General features: G+C 40.6%; 2 protein-coding genes across 2 annotated transcripts in view; one reads left to right on the plus strand and one right to left on the minus strand.

Moving 5' to 3' along the window:
- Positions 1–446: 446 nt before the first annotated feature.
- LOC137985675 (glycerol-3-phosphate dehydrogenase, mitochondrial-like) lies at positions 447–11,307 on the plus strand. Its single transcript, XM_068833334.1, has 13 exons — positions 447–678; positions 1,815–1,992; positions 2,904–3,028; positions 3,473–3,570; positions 4,848–5,011; positions 5,746–5,853; positions 6,105–6,306; positions 7,264–7,334; positions 7,423–7,545; positions 8,170–8,483; positions 9,073–9,363; positions 9,903–10,184; positions 10,708–11,307. The coding sequence occupies exons 1-13, from the start codon at positions 592–594 to the stop codon at positions 10,825–10,827; spliced, it is 2,163 nt and encodes a 720-aa protein (XP_068689435.1). The 5' UTR covers positions 447–591; the 3' UTR covers positions 10,828–11,307.
- LOC137985674 (neurobeachin-like protein 1) overlaps positions 11,153–20,328 on the minus strand; it is a 51,395-nt gene continuing 42,219 nt past the window's right edge. Inside the window, exons 36-41 of the mRNA XM_068833333.1 lie at positions 19,648–19,877; positions 17,482–17,681; positions 15,318–15,487; positions 14,431–14,642; positions 13,932–14,239; positions 11,153–13,058 (exon numbers count right to left, since the gene is read on the minus strand). Coding sequence (XP_068689434.1) covers positions 12,929–13,058; positions 13,932–14,239; positions 14,431–14,642; positions 15,318–15,487; positions 17,482–17,681; positions 19,648–19,877 — 1,250 coding nt within the window. The 3' untranslated portion in view covers positions 11,153–12,928. The remainder of the gene's footprint in view (positions 13,059–13,931; positions 14,240–14,430; positions 14,643–15,317; positions 15,488–17,481; positions 17,682–19,647; positions 19,878–20,328) is intronic.

The raw sequence follows: 20,328 nt of genomic DNA on the forward strand, positions 1-20,328 counted from the left end.
TCCGTAGGGCTTATTGAGGCTCTAACAAACGGTAATATAATGACGAGAAAGGGAGGGGACTATACGCTTAAAACGGATCGGGCTACCTTCTCACAAACGCTCTCACTCCTGTTATTTGGACAAAATGGAATTGTACTGTAAGCCGAAAAAGGGAAGGAAAAAAACAAATTTCAACTTTTTAACCACTTTAAACGGAAGGCAGAAGGCATGTGACAGAATTCAAATATTACCGAACCCTCCCTTCTACGTTTTCACAGTTTCAGCTCACTAGCCACTCCCCAGTCTTTATTTGATTCGGAACGGGCAAAAATTGCGGCAGAGATCTGAAGAGAGGTACAGCTTTATTTCTAATTCGAAACATTCACGGGAAGGGCTGGGAGAATAACACTTTTTTTTTTACTCTCGTAATCGACTGTTTTCCTATTGCTTGAAGTTTGTGTCGGCCAATACAGAGTTTCCTCGCCTTTGGGCAATTTTCGCGAGAGAAACTGATCGTGGTTCTCGCACAGGTGTGGGAGATGAGCTCTTCGTTGTAGCATATTCACGTAACCGGCTGATTTCATTTATCTGGGTTTTGGTCTCAATCCCGTGATGTCTTATATTCGCATTTTGGGAGGGACAGCAGCTGTTAGCGCCGGGTTGTATGCATTTTACAATTTTCGTGATGGAATACGCCAGGTACGTTAGCTATAGATTCTAGAATACCAGTTACGTATTACCCATGGATGGATATATATCCTCTATTGTTATATGCCGCGTTACGCCCAATAAGCCCAAATGCCTGCGATACCAAGTGCCTAAACACCGCTTTTACCAATTTAGACAGTGTCACGATACAATTTTTTTATTAATTGCACATTTCTGAGGTACTCAAAATGCAAAATACCCGGCCATATTTTTGTGTTTAACTTGTAGCGACATCTAGTCGTCCGAAAAAGGTCGGCAAAGAGCAAAAACACGCCATTCATATATGCAGAAAAGGGGCTGGGTCTATTCTGCATGGAAGACTTTCGTTGTCCTTTTCGCAGCTCTTTGCAATAAAGAAGCCAGAAAAGCATACAAATGGCCTTCAGGGTGGCTGGTCACAGAAAAACTTGATATCATCACATAACCAAAATTCTCCCAAGTATACCCCTCAAACCCCCCTCCCACCCTCACAAGGTAAAGTGCAAGCACAGGGGTATACTTGGGAGAATTTTGGTTATGTGTTTGTCACTTGTGTCTGTAAATTACAAGGAATGTGCCCTTACATGTATTTGTGTATGGTAATGCACACCGCACTGTTAACCCATCAACCCCTGGACCGCCGCCCTTGACAAGTAAAGTCGTTTGGCGTTGCAGTAAAATCAAAATTAAGCATCACTCCTAGGATTCAATGGGTTAAAGTTCATTGCAATTAGAGACGCTTTTGATCGTTCTTCACAAAAACCAATGAGACTTTGTTTCAGGGTTCCCCAGAGCTCTTCTCTCCCTCAGTCAAGAGAAGAGCTCTGGGGTTGAGATTTCTTTATTGAAGAAAAATGCATCCAAAAAACGCTGTTCTGCAGGGTTACTGTGATTTGCTTTTACTAATCCTTTGAATCGCAATATTTTTCTTTGCTTTTAAGTTTACCCCGAGAACCACTCAGATTTTCTGGAAACAAACTTAACTGTCCTCTTTTCGACGTGAAGGATAAATTTTCTGCCTGATCAAACTGATTAGTTACTCATTTCCTAAGGTACATGTACTGAGAAGAAAAATAGAAAACAAGCTTTGATGTATTACTTCAACAGAGAATTAATGTTTTTGTTATTTTTTAACATCTGCATCTCAGAATCCCTTTTTACCGGTGACTGCAGCAGAAAAAGTAAGTGCAGAGGATCAGCCCATTATCGCTCTTCCATCAAGATCTGTTCACATCAGTGCTTTGAAAGATACACCACAATTTGATGTTTTGGTGATAGGAGGTGGTGCTACAGGCTGTGGTGTAGCACTGGATTCTGTGACAAGAGGTGGGCAAAATTAAAATAATAGAACAAGTGTGCATAAACACACACTAGCTCTGAGTGCTACAGTTTCAACATCTACAACAACATGTACAGTACATGTCAGCACTTGCAAAGTTCCCTCGACTTATAGCTGCAATCACAGTCATAAGTCGTTGGAAGTCACCCACCCCCTTTCCCCCGTTCAATGTTGGATAGCGCAATGCACCCAAACTAAGACAATTAGCTGTGAAGCTGACACCATATTTTTTTTCTTGAAGGAACATGTCAGACCACAATACTGGGAACTTGGTGTAGTTACTCTTTGTGATGTAGTCGAGGGATAGAATTTAAATGCAAACATCACCAAGATTCCAAGTAACTCATCAATGGTCCACCCTGCTAGCAGAGCCTTTCTTTTGCTTGCTCGATTTAGGCGTTCTCGAGAAAGACTCTGCATGAATAGAGTAAGATCTTTATTGAGTATGCGCTGTATGTTGCCAGGATACAGTCTCAAACCCAAGCCTAATATGCCAGATCTTGGTTTTTCACGGTGCAGTGGGCTCAATTATAACCATCGGTTTTGTCACTAACTGGATGCTTGCCAGGAAAAACCGGTTTGATGAGAGAAAACAAGTTAGATTGACTTGTCCAGAAGTTCGGGCTATGGCAGCTTCAAAGAGTTGACGCAATTCAGGCAGAGCCTCCTTTTCTGACCTCTTCAGTAAAGAAAAAGACAAAAGGAGGCTTTGTTGGCAGGGTGTTAATGGTCCAGCATAAACCCAGGAAATGTTTTGTTTGTTGTAGATAAGCATTTTTTCTGTTATTCAGTGGACAAGATGATTGCACGGTGTCATTGGGATAGCAGAGAGAGGACAATGTATGATGTTGCTTCAGCTCATGTGACTTTTAAAATCCAGTTTGTAAAATTTTTACAGGCCTGTCTACTGCTTTGGTGGAAAGGGATGATTTCTCATGTGGGACAAGCAGTCGCAGCACCAAACTGATCCATGGAGGTGTGAGGTACCTGCAGAAGGCTATTATGCAACTGGACCGAGAACAGGTTAAATTTGAATTTTTTGTTGAAAAGGGAGAAATAATGACAAATTCCAACTGAATCCTGCCCTCAAGAAAATTCCACTCCTCTGTAAACAGAGTCAGAAAGCAGATGTTGCAGAAAGCAGAGATCATCCACAATCACGTATATGTCCATGTTAGTCACAATTCACACACACCCTCTAGATTTATTACAATTTACCATAGATAAAAGTGAGGTCATGAAGGTGAAAGCGTAAGAGAAGAAAGGAATTGATGTTTTTTTTCCCCATTGGTTTAATTTTTGCTCACTGTGTTCAACTTACAACGGTTCAATGCTAAACGACAGTAACATTCAATTTGCTGTTTATGAGGTGCAGCTCTTCAATTTGTGTAATATTGTGTCCAATTGTCTTATCTAGGTTGTGCTAACTTTAACTCCTTGATTCTCCTTCTTTCTGACTTTTTGCAGTATCGTCTTGTAAAGGAAGCATTGCACGAGAGAGCAAATCTACTGGCCATTGCTCCACATTTATCAGCTCCATTACCAATAATGCTTCCAGTATACAGGTGAATCTTTCTTCACATTTTTTACCAAGAGAGGGTAAAAGAAAAATAAGGATTTAAGCAAATGAAATGTGTTGTGTTGATTTAATTTTGCCAATGATTGAAAATTATTTGCAGATTTTTTAGTGAAACATAATCTTTCCAGACCATCAGTGACCTTGGGATTCCTGCAGTCCCAACTGCAAGATGAGAAAACATTTTATATTACTCAATGATGTGAGCAACTCCTAGAAACAACCTCGTGAACAAAAAAAATTGTGACAGAAGAAACATATGAAAATTTCATATATTTGAAATACGGAGAATTTAGGTCTAAGTGACACTGTGTGTCCAGAAATGTACCTATAAATTAGCTAGATGCATGCTCAATTTTGACGTCCAATGCAAAATGGTATAATTCCTTTATTAAAGTCTAAGCCTTTGTTACCTATTTCCAATGAGTAGGTACAAAAGTTGGACTGGATTAACTCCGATTGCTCAACGCGGATTGTTAGATGGTTTTGTAAACCCAAACTATTCAACGTTTGCCCAGATTTCACCGAGGTTACATGTAGCTTAAAGATTAGGGCTGGGGTGATTTCTCGAGGCCTTATCAATTTTTTTTTACGTCGATCCAAGGTGAGCAATCGGAGTTGATCTGGTGTGACTTTTGTACCTGCTTATATGGGGGCAAGGATGGCACAGTCGGTCTAAGTGTACGGCCTTGGTGCAAGAGGTCCTGAGTTTGATTCCTGGATCTCGCATCCTTGTTTCGACTTCTTTCCTTTCCATGTAGCGAAGTAGCTTTAAATACCCGTAAAACGGAGCACTGACGGAAAGGTGGGAGTAAAATGAGCGCACCGTTGACCTCGGGTTTGTCAGTTGAATTACTGTTACGAGTTATCGACGTTAAATATGGTTACTTTACTTTACTTTACTTTATATCCAACAATAAGGTACATGTAAGGTTAGCATTATTTATTTTTGCTTCTAAGGGTATTAAGCAGCTGTTTTTCCTTTAATACTTGAGCAGTATTTGGGGTGTGACGTAACTTAATTGCCTGTATTCGGAGACACGAGTGTTGTTGAAGTTGGGGACAAGGGCTAGGGGGCACTTCGTGACTCTCATTGAAATCTGTGAGAATCTAATTAGCAACATTTCTGGACATATCTGTTCAGTGAAAATTAAATCATTCCATTTATAAAGCAACTCGAGCAGCAATTTTTGAATTGTATTTTCTCGTAATTGAATTTTTAGAGTGTCCTGACAAGTGATAATCTTATTGTGTTGTTATTTGTAGATGGTGGCAGCTTCCTTATTTTTGGGTAGGAATCAAGATGTACGACCTTGTTTCTGGCAGGCAACTTCTTCGCAGTAGTTATGTTGTGGGAAAAAAGAAAGCCTTGGAGCTATTTCCTATGCTTAAAAAGGAAAAATTGTGTGGAGCCATTATATATTATGATGGTAAGTCAATTAACAGCTTTACGTGTGGATCCATCTGCACTGGATTGTTTGTGTAATGAATAAAATTCAAAGCCTTTCCTTTTCATTGTTATCCTCATTGTGGTTATGATGTTTGGAGGTTCAACTCATGGAAACTCCCTCAGATATGTTTCCAGTATCCTGAGTGGCACACTCACAAGAAAACAATTAATTAAAGTATTTAATGGGGTTTTGTTAGAAGACATTCTTTTTAAAATAGCCTTCAGACAAGCCAAAATAATGTCACGAAGCGATGACATTTGCTTTTAAACTTCCCTTAGATACAATGTACTTCTGCTACATTAACACTTAACTGTGTAATGCTTATCACTTATTTTAAGACATTGATTATGAACTAATCTGGCCAGGGTTTTAAATCACTCATGGCCTCCTTCAGTAGTTTAATGTTCAACTGAGTCAATCACTTGGCACTAATCGTAGTTAGTGTTTTTTGATATCGGACTGAATTAAAACTACAAGGACTAATGACATCGCTGTGTAGCATTCCTAGATGGCTAATGGCAAACAATACCATATTATAGGAAATTAATGCCTGTGGAGTGTGTCACAGATTTGGAGTAATTAATTAAGGTTGCTGAAATTAAGTGAATGTTAACACAAATTAACACAACTTAAATAAACACGAATTTTTCAAATTGGCATTAATTTCCTGTAATAAAATAAATGTTTCTTTAAATATGTTCTTTTTTATTCAGGCCAGCATAATGATGCACGGATGAACCTTGCCATTGCATTAACAGCTGTCAGACAAGGAGCATCCGTAGCAAATCATGTAGAGGTGTTATCGCTTCTAAAGAAAAAGGGTAAGCAGTGATCAGCTATGTATAATAAATCATGTAACAACCTTTCCTTTGAGGCGTGTTCTAAATTAAAAATGAAAATAGCATTTGATCAGTGGCCTTGTTTTTTTATCAAAAATGAAAGAAATGTTTGCAAGTTTGAACTATAGGGGAACTGAAATGCTATTGTTGGTATTACTTTGAAAACTTTTTGCAGTGTAGAAGTAGACCACATGATCACTGATTTTAAATTTCGATCTTATACTTTGTTACAGAAGAAGGTAGCGAGGATGAAGTAGTTTGTGGTGCTCATGTACGTGATGCCATAACTAATGAAGAGTTTGATGTGCGAGCCAAGTGTGTGGTGAATGCCACTGGGCCATTTACTGATGCAGTACGTAAAATGGATGATTCAACAGGAAATGATATCTGTCAGCCAAGTGCAGGTGTTCATATCGTTCTGCCGGAGTACTACAGGTATATATAAGCAACGCACAAGTGTGATTGCTTCATAATAGGGTATCCAGACACCTTAAAACAGATGAATTGGGCCCCGAAATTGCTTTTATTATAGTTCAAGTCGTTTGGATACCCCGATGAAGCATGAAACACTGTCAGTCTGGTTAGGGCCCTTGCCTTGAGACAGTTATGGTTCAAGACCTGCTCTTTCCCGCTAGTTGAATTTGTTCCTGGTAAACTTCCCAGCTGCACCTAAGCGATCTGTTAAGATCACCGATCGTTTCACATGTACCTCCGCAAATGTCATTTATTGCATAACCTGTACGTTATGCAATAAATTATACATTGGTGAGACAGGTAGACGACTAGGTGACCGATTCCGCGAACACCTTCGCGATGTTGAGAAGAATGACAAGGATGCATCTAAGCCAGTCGCTCGCCATTTTAATCTGCCTAACCACTCCAAAAAACACATGGCTATCTGCGGCCTTTCCCTACATCTAGTTACGACGGAAAGCCGCAAGAATCTGGAACAAAAATTCATCTTTCAAATCGGCACCCTTAATCCTCACGGTATTAACGAACGCTTTTCATTTAACTAATATATTCCTACTTTTCACGTTGCCACGTTACCACCAATAGCGTAGCTCCTACTCTACTATAAAAACTACACGTAACCCATAATCCCTCGATTCGCTCTGACGAAGGGCTAACGCTCGAAACGTCAGCTTTTAGAATCTCTGTACGGTGGTCAATTTACATTATCAACTCCGTTGATAAACCAAATTTTTGTATACTACTTCCCCACCGACGCAGCACCACAGTTTCTTTAGAAACTACCCCTTCACTAATAAGTATTCAGTCGGTTTGGATCAGCTGAAAAGATAACCTCGCTTTGGTGTTTCCAACGTTGAATGGTAAAAGCGCTCTAATTTCATTCCTATTCGTTTCTTTTTGCTTCTTTTCATTTTCCAGTCCAACCGACATGGGACTTCTTGATCCTGCTACCAGTGATGGACGAGTCATCTTTTTTCTTCCTTGGGAAGGTGAGATGCGAATTCATGAAACCTTTTTGTGTTCTTTTGTTTGAGGTGAGAGCAGCCCCTTCATAAATCGTTTTTTAATCTGTTCCAGGCAAAACTATAGCTGGTACAACCGATTCCCCAACTGACCTGTCTTATAACCCTTCGCCAAAGGAAGCTGAGATCCAATTTATACTGAGTGAAATCAAGCATTACCTCAGTGCAGATGTGGATGGTGAGTTTGTAAAGGTCTATGTGTCTTGGACCAGTTCTTAAAACTGGTTTCTTTTTCATTTAGGTGCTTAGTTCCTTCCACCCTCTTTCCCCTTACAGCTATTATATATTAATAAGTTTGTGATTTTTAAATTCCCTGTGGGATGGTCAAGTGCCGTTCCCGGTCGCTGTTAAGCCACTTGTACCACACCTAAGATGGATTACAACTGAACTGATCCAAGTAAGCCTGCAAAAAAGGTTGATTGAGGCTAGTTGTTCTTTTAAGTTTCCAGCTTGTTTTTAACCGGAGATCTCTGCAGATAGCTTTCCATGCCCTTGATAATAAAAACAAATTGCTCTTTGGCGAAGGCATTACTCCCTGGCCAAAGAGCTCCGTGACGAGAATTGAACTTCTTCCTCTTCAAAAACATAGCGCCCGCTATCAAGCGATTAGGCCAGTTTCGTATTCTCACGGTTAGACTGGGTCTTGCATGAAATGGAGGCTAATGCGGGGAAAATGATTTTTATGTGAAAGAATCCCCTGCATTAGTCTCCATTTCATGCTCGATCCAAGCCAACCGTTAGAATACGAAACTGGCCTATTGAATTTCTGTACTCGGTCTCCGATGTCTCGTTTTCCTTACAGTTCGGCGAGGTGATGTATTAGCAGCATGGAGTGGTATCAGACCTTTGGTCATTGACCCAAACTCCAAAAACACAGCCTCGATCGCGCGTAATCACCTCATACTGGTCAGCAAAAGTGGCCTGGTGACGATTGCTGGAGGGAAATGGACAACTTACCGCTCTATGGCTGCCGACACTATGGAAGCTGCTATCAAAGCTCGCGGGCTCAAACCGTCAAAGGAATGCCAAACCGATGGATTTTTCCTTGAGGGAGGAGAGGGGTATACACCTAATTATTTTATTCGACTGGTGCAGGATTTTGGCTTGGAAGTTGAGGTTGGTTGGCAAATTTTTAGGTGCGGCGTGCGTTAATGAAAAATGTGTTTTGTTGCCATGACAATTTTGATCACCTCCAATCACGCTTCTTTTGTTGTTACACTGAGAACTGAAAGACGCTTATGCATCGATGGAGAGGACAAAATAACGCAAAAGTTTCGTTACCAAGAATCATACAAATGCACTGACGGTACTTTTAGCCGCCTAAGAATTAAAAGAGTGCAAATAGAATGGAATTTTAAAATGTTGGGCAACACTTTCAAACTGGGATGAGATTGTTTTTAAAATCGCAAAAATTTTGATATGGATAGATCATTCTGTTAGAATTTATTTGTTATCTTCACCGTGGCTTGTCATTTTTAAGTAAAAGCCATTTTGGATTGAAAAACTGAAAAGCCGTCGTGACTAGCTGTTGATCAAAATGGGAGTCGAACCCAAGATCTTCCGCTCAGCAGACTGGCACATTTACTGCCGACGGTGAGCACAGTTGACATGGACGTTTCCAAAATACTCCCAAGTAGTGAATCAATTTACCTTGTCAACTCAATTAACAGAAACACCTTCTCCCTTTTCAATATTCATGCTAAAGGTTGCCAAACACCTCGCTCGCACATACGGGAACAAGGCACCGGAAGTAGCCAAACTCGCCAACATAACCGGAAGTCGGTGGCCAGTCATTGGCAAACGTCTGTTGGAACAGTTTCCGTACATTGAGGCGGAAGTGCGGTATAGTATACAGGAATATGCCTGCACCATCGTGGATTTCCTTGCGCGGAGAACGCGTCTTGCGTTTTTGAATGCACAGGCTGCCGCCGATGCCATTCCAAAGATTGCCGACATTATGGGCAAAGAACTTAGCTGGTCAAAAGCCAAACAACAGGTAAAGAATTGGGGAAATTTCATACATGGACGAAAATATTCCTCGGAAATTTCTTTTTCAGGGGTAGTTAATCTGTACAAGTTATGTTTTGGGCAAACGGTGCATAATAGTCGATAATAGCTTGATTTCTTAGCCTTAGACTATGGTGAACTTGCAATCGTACGGAAAATGAAAATAATCGATTGTAGATTACCTAAGTGTGTTCGCGTGAGCTTGTTGTGCGCGGCCCTGTCACATGAAAATCATAACTTTTCTTGACTATCGACTATCGTGTGGGAGGTCAAACGGACTTTTGGCGACGACGACACGACGACAACGAAGACGGCGACGACCACGACTACCAACCCTACGACCACGACTACCAACCCTACGACCACGTCTACTTCTACCACTTATCCTATTGGACGTCGCATATTTAACCATACTTGGGAAACACTCTCCAGCTTATTGAAAGCATCCTGTTTAAAACTCTTTAATTGTCAACACTGTCAGTAAAAATTCTCCAATGGTGAGCTTTGCCTCTTCTTAATCATTGCCAGGCTGAAATCAAAGACGCGCAAGAGTTTCTTGGTGCAATGGGACTGGACGTACAGGAACACGTTCGACGCGTGGAGGTGAATTTCAGCGACGAGGAGATAAAAGAGTACGAGAAGAAATTCCACAAAGTGAACAAATCCAAGCGAGGATGTCTAAACTCCTTGGACTTGAAAAATATGTTGAAGGAGATGGGAGAAGAAGTTTCGGATAAGCAACTGCATGAGCTGATAGCTGAGGTGGATACAAATAGAAATTCCTGCGTTGAGATGGATGAGTTTCTACAGGTACGTCTTGAGCACTGCTCGGTAGCTTTCATTTGAATGGTCCTTATTGGAGTTGAGCCTGCAGGCACATTTTCTTTTGTTTAAAACCGCATGAGTTTTAGAAGGGAATGATAAGAAAGTACAGCTCAGTAGCTTTCATTTGAAAAACCATCGTGTACCGCCTTTCTCTACGGAGCTCCCATCCTCAGCCAAGACGGCGTAACTAGCAAAATTCAAAATCACCTTTTACAAGGCAGCAAATTTACAGTTTTTTTAGTGAAGAGGGCACGTCTTGAATGTATCAGTTTCCCATGTTTTGCCAGCTCAATTGAGGTCATTTTAGAGGTCTCAGTTTCAGCAGAAGTGTCGTTTCCTCTTGCAAAATGTGTCACGTCTGCTTACAGGTTTTCATAAATCCAACAGTTTAAGCAAAAATTTCCTGACCGCCAGTTTGGCGATCGCTTGCGCGAGTTACTCTCTGGCAGAGGAGAGGTTCGACTGTAGAAGATGGGCGCTTTTAACAAACCAAGTTGTTTTCTTGCAGTTGATGAGCGCATTAAAAACTGGAGCCGTCGCCAACAACCGTTTCGCGGTGATTATCGATCGTCATCACAAGCATTTGACAGAACAGATACCCGTGGACAGGAGTGGCGGTGGAGTGTGACGTGATGAAGGATCTAACCAATAGCAATCATTATGGCTGCTTTTTCGCTAATGACGGCGGGTCTTATAATTGGCCAATTGCAGAATAGATTGATTTGGTGGAAGTAAAATATGTATGTTGTATCAAGGGCGCGAAAAAATTTGCCACGCGAGTTGTGTTGAACGGTGATTGGCCGGACATGTTTCCTTTAGGCAAATCAAATTGGTGTTTATGTGGGACTGCTAACGCATCATGGATTCGAGGCAAATTCATGTTGCGTTACTGGTGGGTCACTGAACCTTTTGAGATTTAAAAGCGCAGTGCAATTGCGGACTTGAAGTTAATTTTCTTTTTTTTTTTTTGGGAGTGATTCCGCGAAGTTGCAGCGACACATTTTTTCCCCAAAATATTTCATCTTAATTGTATGTACACGGATATATGAAAATACTCTCGGTTTATTAAGCAAGAATAACAGAATAAATACTTGCATTCAAAATTCGATTCACATGACTTTTTTTCTCGTATGAAAACACTTACTCCTATTTTCAAAGACAACCCTCCTAAAAAATGAAATAAAGACATAATTTCGCGATAAGGTTGTTACACAGTCTTGGAAAAAAAAAACGACATCGTAAAAGATCTCTACCTTTTCAATCCAACCAACAGCATGAGCGTAGAAAAAAAAGAATCGCTTGCTGCGAACAAGCTGTGCCTTCAAAGCAAGTCAATTAGCGGATTACTTTGGTTCTGCATTTACCTCACTCAGTGATTGACTCAAAGTTCTCGCGCCATTTCTTCAACCAATCAGAAGTGAAACCAAAACCAATCGTGGCTCGCGCGTGCACATTTCCCCGCGCTTTGTGTCGGCTAAGTGTAATTACTTCGAGTTTTGATTGGCCAAAGTCATTACTTTGGTTTTGGTTTTAAGACACTTGATTGAAACTCGCTCTATCTAATATTCGGTCGGTGCTTGATAAATCCGCGTTCAAAGTCCTTTTCGTTTTCGCAATTCCTTGAAAATAAGGGAAACGCCTTTACATTTTGTTTCATTAATATTCGAAGGCATCATGCCATTTACACGATTGACTTCAAAAGGTAGAAAACTTGTTGAACTTGCTTAAATTTCCAATTTAAAGCGTTTTAGCTTTGATAACGAGACAGTCGTAAGCCATTAAAAACTGACAAACTGTTGGGTGGCAAACGTGCCAATACAGAGCTTAAGCACGCGCGTTTTTGAGACGCTGACGGCAACCGGAAGAGAACATTTCGCGTGCCAGAACAGTGGTGTCTCCCCAGCTCTTTATACTAATCATCTCTAATAAAGAAAAGATACTCAGCAATGTAAATGTGGTTGTGCAAAAACAAGTTAAAAGGGAAAAAAGCACACTTCCGGATGCCGTCCGCGTTTCAAAAACGCGCATGCTTAAGAGTGCATGTAAGTAAAAATCTATCATTTTCGAAATTTCGCGGCCATAGCCCAAAAAACGGATTTTGCTCAAATTTTGTCCAGATGTAGCCTATTATATCTCTAAATGTACTGTACAGTTTTTTAAGTCGTGTATTTTTATTTCGGAGAAAATGCGAATTTAAGAGTTCGTGTCGAAATCGCCAAATTTTCCGCAGAAATTTCAGCCGCGTACACGCGCATTGCATTCTTTGACCTCATTTTCTCCTCTAGCTCGAGCCAGCTCTCTCAAGATTCTAAAGTTAGTAATGGCGGACCAATAAATAGCAAAATTCCAGTTAAAATAAACAGGTTTCTTTAAAATCAGAACTTGTGTCACTTAGTATTAAGTTAACACTGTTTTGAAATCCAAAGAAGAAGAAGAATTGTTTTTCGGTCTCAGTAGCACTTATATATACTTATTCACACTCTCTCAGAATAGACCTCTTTAGTTTGTACATTTTGTTTTCCCATTTCAGACCACGTGTTGTTACTCTAGAGAACAGTTTCTTTCAAATGTGGTCTGATGCATATGCTTATCAACGAAAAAACAAAAGAAATAACTCCCTTGAGAACATCACGTGGTCTGACAAACCAAGCGTACAAGCTTAAGTCTATTCAACTGAAGTCACTGAATATCCAATTAAAGGTTACATGACTTTCAAAGATGTGCTAACGTCACGAGTTGTCCACAGTTATAACAATAAGCTTTCCGTCTTGAAGACAAACAAAGAGATGGGTGCTGTCTCTCGCCAGCGAGACGGAGCGGATGGGAACTACCAGATTCATCTTTAAAACCACCTGAAAACTGCAACCAAAACGAGACGATGAGAGATCCAGAAACCAATAAACCAATATTCATTACAATTTTTACCACAATTGCTTGTAATCTCGCCATCTGATTGGCTAATTTTCCGTTGTCGATAAGAGTCTAGACAACGCTGTACACGTCATGCTCGCGTCAATTTGTCACGCAATGTAATAGCCAATCAGGAACGCCCATTTTGGGAAATAAACTAATCATATTGCAAGAAAGTTATAGGCAACGCTTGCTCTTTCTTCGTGTCATGATTTTGGTCACACTCTGAAATAAAACTTTCTTTGGCGTTGAATATTGCTCCGCCTCGTGAGTCCACAAGATTTTGACCACTGTGATGACGAATATCGCTGTCGATAACAGTACAGACAACGCTGAACCATTTTCGATTTGTTAAGTCTGCTACACTGGCATCGAAAACGATTCTACTATTGTGTTGGTATAAATGATTAAGGGGTTTTGATTGGCCAAAATATTCTCTCTACATTTTTAAGCCAATCAGAAAGAAAACCAGTTGTGATTTTTCGGCGCCAAGCGGCGACTAAATGTACTTATTTTGAGCTCTGATTGGTTTATGTGACTGTCTTCGTCAAATAGGTGAGTCCAGAGTGCATCGAATGGGCGAGTCCATCGAAGTGTACCTTAAATAAGAAAAAAGAAATCCTCCTTCTTCTTCACTTTGACGGCACACACATGACTGGCAAAATGGTAAGCGAGCACTGCTCACCAAGAGTGCAAATTTTAGGTTCGTCATTTTCCACATTCAAAACTTATCGGCGGGTATCCTAAATCCGCCTTGAGTCTTCAAATGTCAGCAGTGGAAACACTCCAGACTCAAAATGTGTTGACAAAAGATAATCATACCTGTGCAATGTACGGATTTCCAGTCGCCCATGAACACCTCCAGTGACAAGGAATTCATCGAAAACAAACATATCTACGATGCTCTCTTTTAATTTTAAGTCCTTGTACAGAAGTTTGCCATTGATTGAATATCTACATAGAACTCCGTTAGATTGGTCTCTGCAGAATACTACAATATCACCATATTCGGACAACGCTAGGCTTGTCACTTGACATAGACTCGGATGTTTAATGGGTTCCATTCCCATGGGTCTTAGAGTGATGACATATTCGCCTTTCCGTGCAGTGTATATGATACAAGTGCCGTCCTAGTAAAGGAAGAAAATGTCAGCTGTAGTTAAAAACGTTGGCTGGTAAATGAAAAACTAAAACTGAAGGAAATTCTTATTTATAAAGTTACACTTTACGTTTTAAGGACAGACTAAAAAAATGGACAGATGGCATGGAAGGGCAATAATAAGGAAAGAACGATTGTTTGAATCTCCTTCCAAATTCCCACCTGAGACCCACTGACCGCCATATCGAGCTCCCAACTCATTGCAACACATGTGATTGGCTTGTCATGACCATATAAGGTCTGCAGCGGCGTGCGTATCAGCTCTTGAGCCACTCCTCCCTGGTGAGTGATTCCCCATAAGCGGCATGTGCTGTCACGTGATCCAGTGATCAGGTGATGGCCATCGTCATCCAATGACAGACAGGTTACAACGTCTGCGAATACAATAATGTTTCACAACAAGGTGACATTTTATAGACCGAATGCATAAATGGCGGCCAAAGAAATATTCTTTTGTTTATGTACTAATTAGACTCACTAGCCTCGTTTGCATGGCCAAAATACAAAAGAAATGTTGCTTGAGAACGAGGCTAGTCAGTCTAATTAGCACATAAACAAAAGAATACATTTTTGGCCACCATTTATGCATTCGGTCTATGCCACCTGTAACGATAAGAAATTATTGTCACACCAGGGCAAAAAGGTCCTGTTAATGTGGTTGAGAAAACAGCAAGCGTTTTGTTAACTCTCTCTATGAATTCTTGGGCTGGAGCAGAAGAAAACTTGAGCCCCTTCAAAAACACGCTGCCAAAAATTACATAAAATTACGGGACAAAATTACTACCGCTTAAAACTTCTAATCGGCTTATTGCGAACACAAAAAGACCACCTTTCAGTTGGCTTGAAAGCCAAGAGTAAGATTTACCCAAATTGGCCATGTTCCTATCAGAGTCAGAAACCAAGTTTTGCGGGAAAATTAAGTGGTTACTGCAATATTTCATTCTACTTTTTGGGTGTAATGACTTTTGCGTGACATAGCCCCTTTAAACTATTTACCCTAAAAAGCGGCTAAGTTAGGCTTTACATAGCTTGACAAAATTGCGTTTCACCTGTGTGAGCCACAATCCGGTAAAGTAACCTTCCCCTGGTGTTGAAGACTCGGAAACTGTTGTCCCAGTGGCCAGCGGTAATAATCATCTTAGCATCATGGGTAACGACAAACAAGCGCGAAGAGACTTCCAAGTCAATGATAAATGGGCCAGCGATACAACGACGTAATCTGTAGCGGAAGCAAATAAAACAGTTTGCCATGTCAAAAAAAAAAGAGATGTTGAACTAGCGTGAGCTCGAGGTCCGCACTGGGAAAATATTGGTCGAGTTCCATTTTTTGCAAGTTTATGGACCTCGCCTTTCAGGCTCGGTCCATAAACTTGCAAAAAAGGAACGAGACCAATATTCTCCCAGTACGGACCGAACAACCTAGTTCAATAGGGTTTTAGTAAGAATGGCTCTCTTGCGCAGGGTTTTCTATTCCTCGAGTCTTGCCTCTTCGCCTTCTTCTGTTAACGGTTCAGGAAAGAAAGATTCGTACTGAAACTCAGACATTTCTCTCATTTTTCTTTATGTCCGAAGAAACAGAAACATAAAATGTGAACACTTTGGCAATCTACATACGCTGCTTCGCGACCAGTCCGTCTTAGGGGTCCGTATTGCAAAATTCAGACCGCTAAGAGAACCAATCAGAATTCTCCTTTTCATCTCGCACCAGTTTGCCTGTATAACAAAGAACTTTAGTTACTTGTCACGTCTTCCAGCGCTGGGGCACCAATCAAAGCAGAAAAAATCAAATCAAATTGAACTCAGATCAACTGAAATCAAACGGTTTTTGAGAGGAACGGGGAAACCGGAGTACCCGGAGAAAAAATCTCTCGGAGCAGAGTACAGAACCAACAAAGTCAACCCATTTATGACCCCGAGACGGGAAATCGTACCCAGGACACATTGGCGAAAGCCAGCGTTCTCGCCTCTTCGCCAGTCCTGCTCCCCAAATGCTTTTGGTTAGGTGCACTTAATAGGCCATTTCCGAGTTCATGTCTGCCTCCTCTTCAAAGCGAGTGTAAGTGCGAAGTTTTTGTTATGAAAATTAGTTTTCATTCATATGTAAAGTAGAACTAATTACCATCACCAAAACTTTGCACTTAGACTCGCTTTGAGGAGGAGGCAGACATGAACTCGGAAATGGCCTATTCGGTTTCATTTCAAATAGAGAAATTACATCGGCGTCCACAAATGTCAAGATTTGTCCAGAAGCCGCAATTTTTTGAAAGAAAAAAAAAAAACCAAAAAGCCAAACCAAATGGTGCGAAAAGGTAAACGGGAACGCGCATCTGCGACCTCCGTAGGTTCTTCTTTCTTCCCCTCAAGAAACACATTTCAATGCAAATTGAAAACACTGACATCCATATATTTTGACAATGCAGTACAATACAAACTTGGATTGTCCACTCTCCACAGGGGCTTTTCATACACCTCATTCCAAAATGGCCGCCATTAAAATATTCTTTTGTTTTTATTCAAATTAGCCCTTGATGCCTCGTTCTTAAGCTTAAAATTCAAAAGAATATTTTATCTTGAACAAGGCAACAAGGGCCAATTTGTATCCGCATAAATCAGCGGCCATTTTGGAATAAGGTGTACAGTATATGGCGCGTTCTTAGGTGTCAAACTTCAAACATGCAATTCAAACGTTCAATTCAGCAATTCAAACATTCACTTTGAAAATTCAAACCCTCAGTTCGGAAATTCTAACGTTCAGTTCGGGAATTCAAACCTTCACAGTTCTTCAATCCAAACCTTCAAAACTCAAACATGCACGCCATTTAAACTTCCAATTCGAAAATTCAAATATTGAATTGAACTGAAGGAAATGAATGTTTGAATTGTTGAATTTGGTGAATTTCCAAACTGAAGCTATGAATAGCTAAATTGAATGTTTGAATCGCCGAATACATGTTTGGGATGTATTTTCAGGGCCAGTGAAACACAATCAACGAAATGACAGAACAGAACAACAACAGCTGTTCAGAATCCCAACTGGCCGGAGGCACACCAGTTGGCTATTTACAAGTGCAGCCGAGAAGTTGAACCAGGGACTAACCGGATCAAATTCAACAAAAGTCAGAACGGGTGTTGAACCCGGGATCCCGTGGGATCTCAAGGTAAACACCTTAACCATTTGACCACACTTTCTCTAGCAATCGAGCCTTGTCTTACTTGTTTGATGATAGAGATGGATCAAGCTCAAAGGTGAAAGGATTGGCTTTTGTCTTGGAATACGGTAACCAGTTGTGTACTCCTAGAATTCCATTCTGGCTGATGGTGATCATGTGCTCTGGCATGCCTGAATAAATGAGAGATCTGGTATAGAGTTTAGAGACCGCAACAAATACAAGAGCATCAGCCAAGTCTGACACCTGAAAATCAAATTCAGCAAAAGGACAGAGGTCAAGGTGCTGTCATATGATTTGAAGCTTTATCGCGAATTTGTTGCAGATATCGTGCCTCTGTTAACTTAATATTTCGTAAAAAAGTATTTGTGAGAAAAGTCATGAAATTGGCCCTTGGACAACAAAAAAATGTCAAAAAATACCCAAAACATCAAGAAAAACACTAATAAATGTGACTGCGTTTTACGGAGGAGCTTACAATATGAATTAAATGAAAGGGGGATTCATTTGGACAATTTAAGCAATTGTCTCTTCAAATATATACATCTTATTCGATGGTTTAACATATAATACGCGTTGATATTTTGCGAGTTGCGTAGTAAAAATACCAGCAATGAGCAAAATGTCCGCGAGTATTATATGTTAAACCTTGAATAAGAGATTTATTATTCCACTATACAAAAAGGTGTTATTTTGCTTCAATTTTATTTGGTGAGAGTGTTTCTAAAAAAATGCATCATCTGTCCTTCAGGGCGCTTGCGAACGATGTAAACGGCACAGAAAGCCAGCCAAATGCCCTTTATTTGATTGTATAAACGAAATGACGAGACGAGCGATGACAAGCTACATTCTCAGGCTTTGTATCGCGTTGAAAACAATTTCTTTCATTGAAAATCTCCCGTTCCGTTCGTATTTGCTGTGTTCTAAACCGGTCAAACCGGGACACTACAGTGTAATACCGTCTCATATTTTGCGCGTCCTCTTGACCAAATATGGTAAAATGGCGTAACAGTGGAATAATAAATATATTTATTTCATTTATCAAGTCATTTGACGGCAACACGAGCCCAACAATTGACCTGTGGCTTCATAGCTCAGTTGGTAGAGCATTGCACCAGCATTGCACCAGCATTGCACCGGTATCGCAGAGGTCATGGGTTCGAAACCACTTGAAACCACTTGAAGTTTTCAGGTGTCTATAAGAGACTATACGTGCAAAGATCACTTCTCTCTTTCATCTATAACCTACATTTCAAATAGAGCGAGTTTCAATCGAGTATCGTAAAACCAAAACCAAAGTAATTACTTTAGCCAATCAAAAAGGACGGAGAAAATCCGATAAACCAATCAAAACTCGAAGTAATTATACGTAGCCGATTCAAAGCGCGGGAAAATGTGAAATTGGTTTTGGTTTCACTTCTGATTGGTTAAAAAAGTGGCGCGAGAACTTTGAACCAATCACTGAGTGAAGTAATCAGAAACCAAAGCAATTCGCTAATTACTTTCCACACTCAATTGAAAACCGCTCTCTCTACATTTAGTTCATTCAGCATGATTTAAGGAGTATTCCTAAAAACTCAGCAACCTTCAAGGCTCTGGCAGATAAATTGGCTTTTTGAAGGCCGGTATGAGAGATTTTAGAGTAGCTTGGTGTAGCTAATATTTCCGAGCATTTACCTTCTCAAAACCATAATGTAACACAGAGAACAGACAACAACACCGGGAATTTCCATGCCTCGCTCTTTGCGAATAGTGTACGGGTTCTTTTACGTCCCATAGGGTTATGAACATTGTAGGGTTGTGAGACGGGGCCTACGGTTTATCGTCCTTATCCGAGAAGACTAGAAAGGCTAAAAATTTACAGATGTCATTACAAAGGCAACACTTTCTCCTCAGTCACTGAAACACCCTAGGTGCTGGTCCGGCAGGAGCAGTTTGATCCCGCGACCTCCCTGCACAGTAGTCCAATGCTCGGGGTCTTTCTGCATGTACCGGAAAGCATTGTATTTTTGGTCACTTGGGACTAGTCTTTATTTGGAGTTGTTTTGTTTTCTGTCTTTTGTTTCTTTTGTTTTACGTAATCTGTGCTCCGGTACCTGCAGAAGGCACCAATGCTCGAGCAACCGAGCCAAACGATGTGTTTTGCCAGCAACATGGCCCCATCTAATCGTAAAGGGAGCTCTAACAATCGACGCTTTTTATTAAAACTTACGTTAACGAAATAAGGCTTCAATTTCTCCAAGTTCTCGAACACAGTTTCTAAAGTTTTGCTTGTGCCTGCGCTCTTTATAGCTTTAAATTTCTGCGCAGCCTCTTCTGCGGTCATGCGCTGTGGATGAGGTTGTGTAAGAAGCTGGGTCGGAGTCTGGCCAAAGTTGTTGATCATTCCCTCTGTAGCTTCTCGCTCAGCAGGGTCTGTGATAGCATCGAGATCCACTGCACCTGAAAGACAACGGATACATTCAAATAGCGTGTCGTAAACGGCTCAAATTTAGCGCAGTACTTAAGGTTTGACCAATCAAAACCAGAGACAAAAATAGGGCGGTTTTCAATTGAGTGTCGAAAGTAATTAGCGAATAGCATTGGCTTTGCATTACTTCACTCAGTGATTGGTTTGAAAGTTCTCGCAACACTTTTTAAATCAATCAGAAGAGAAACCAAAACCAATCGTGACTCGCGCGTGCACATTTTCCCGCGCTTTGAGACGGCTACGTGTAATTACTTCGAGTTTTGATTGGTTTACTGGATTGTCTCCGTCCTTTTTGATTGGCCAAAGTAATTACTTTGGTTTTGGTTTTACGACCCTCATTTGAAAACCGCTCTATACCGGTAAGTTGAGTTGTTTTGATTTGTTTTCTGCACAGGGTCCCCAATTAGTGCCCCAGTGCTAATT

Source organism: Montipora foliosa, chromosome 14 (assembly GCF_036669935.1).
Source record: "Montipora foliosa isolate CH-2021 chromosome 14, ASM3666993v2, whole genome shotgun sequence".
Taxonomy (NCBI): domain Eukaryota; kingdom Metazoa; phylum Cnidaria; class Anthozoa; order Scleractinia; family Acroporidae; genus Montipora; species Montipora foliosa.

Coding starts and splice junctions, on each gene's coding strand:
- LOC137985675 (XM_068833334.1), top strand. CDS start 592: ATGTCTTATATTCGCATTTTGGGAGGGACAGCAGCTGTTAGCGCCGGG. Junction 3,571..4,847: donor ATAATGCTTCCAGTATACAG/GTGAATCTTTCT, acceptor TGTTATTTGTAG/ATGGTGGCAGCTTCCTTATT. Junction 7,546..8,169: donor CCTCAGTGCAGATGTGGATG/GTGAGTTTGTAA, acceptor TTTTCCTTACAG/TTCGGCGAGGTGATGTATTA.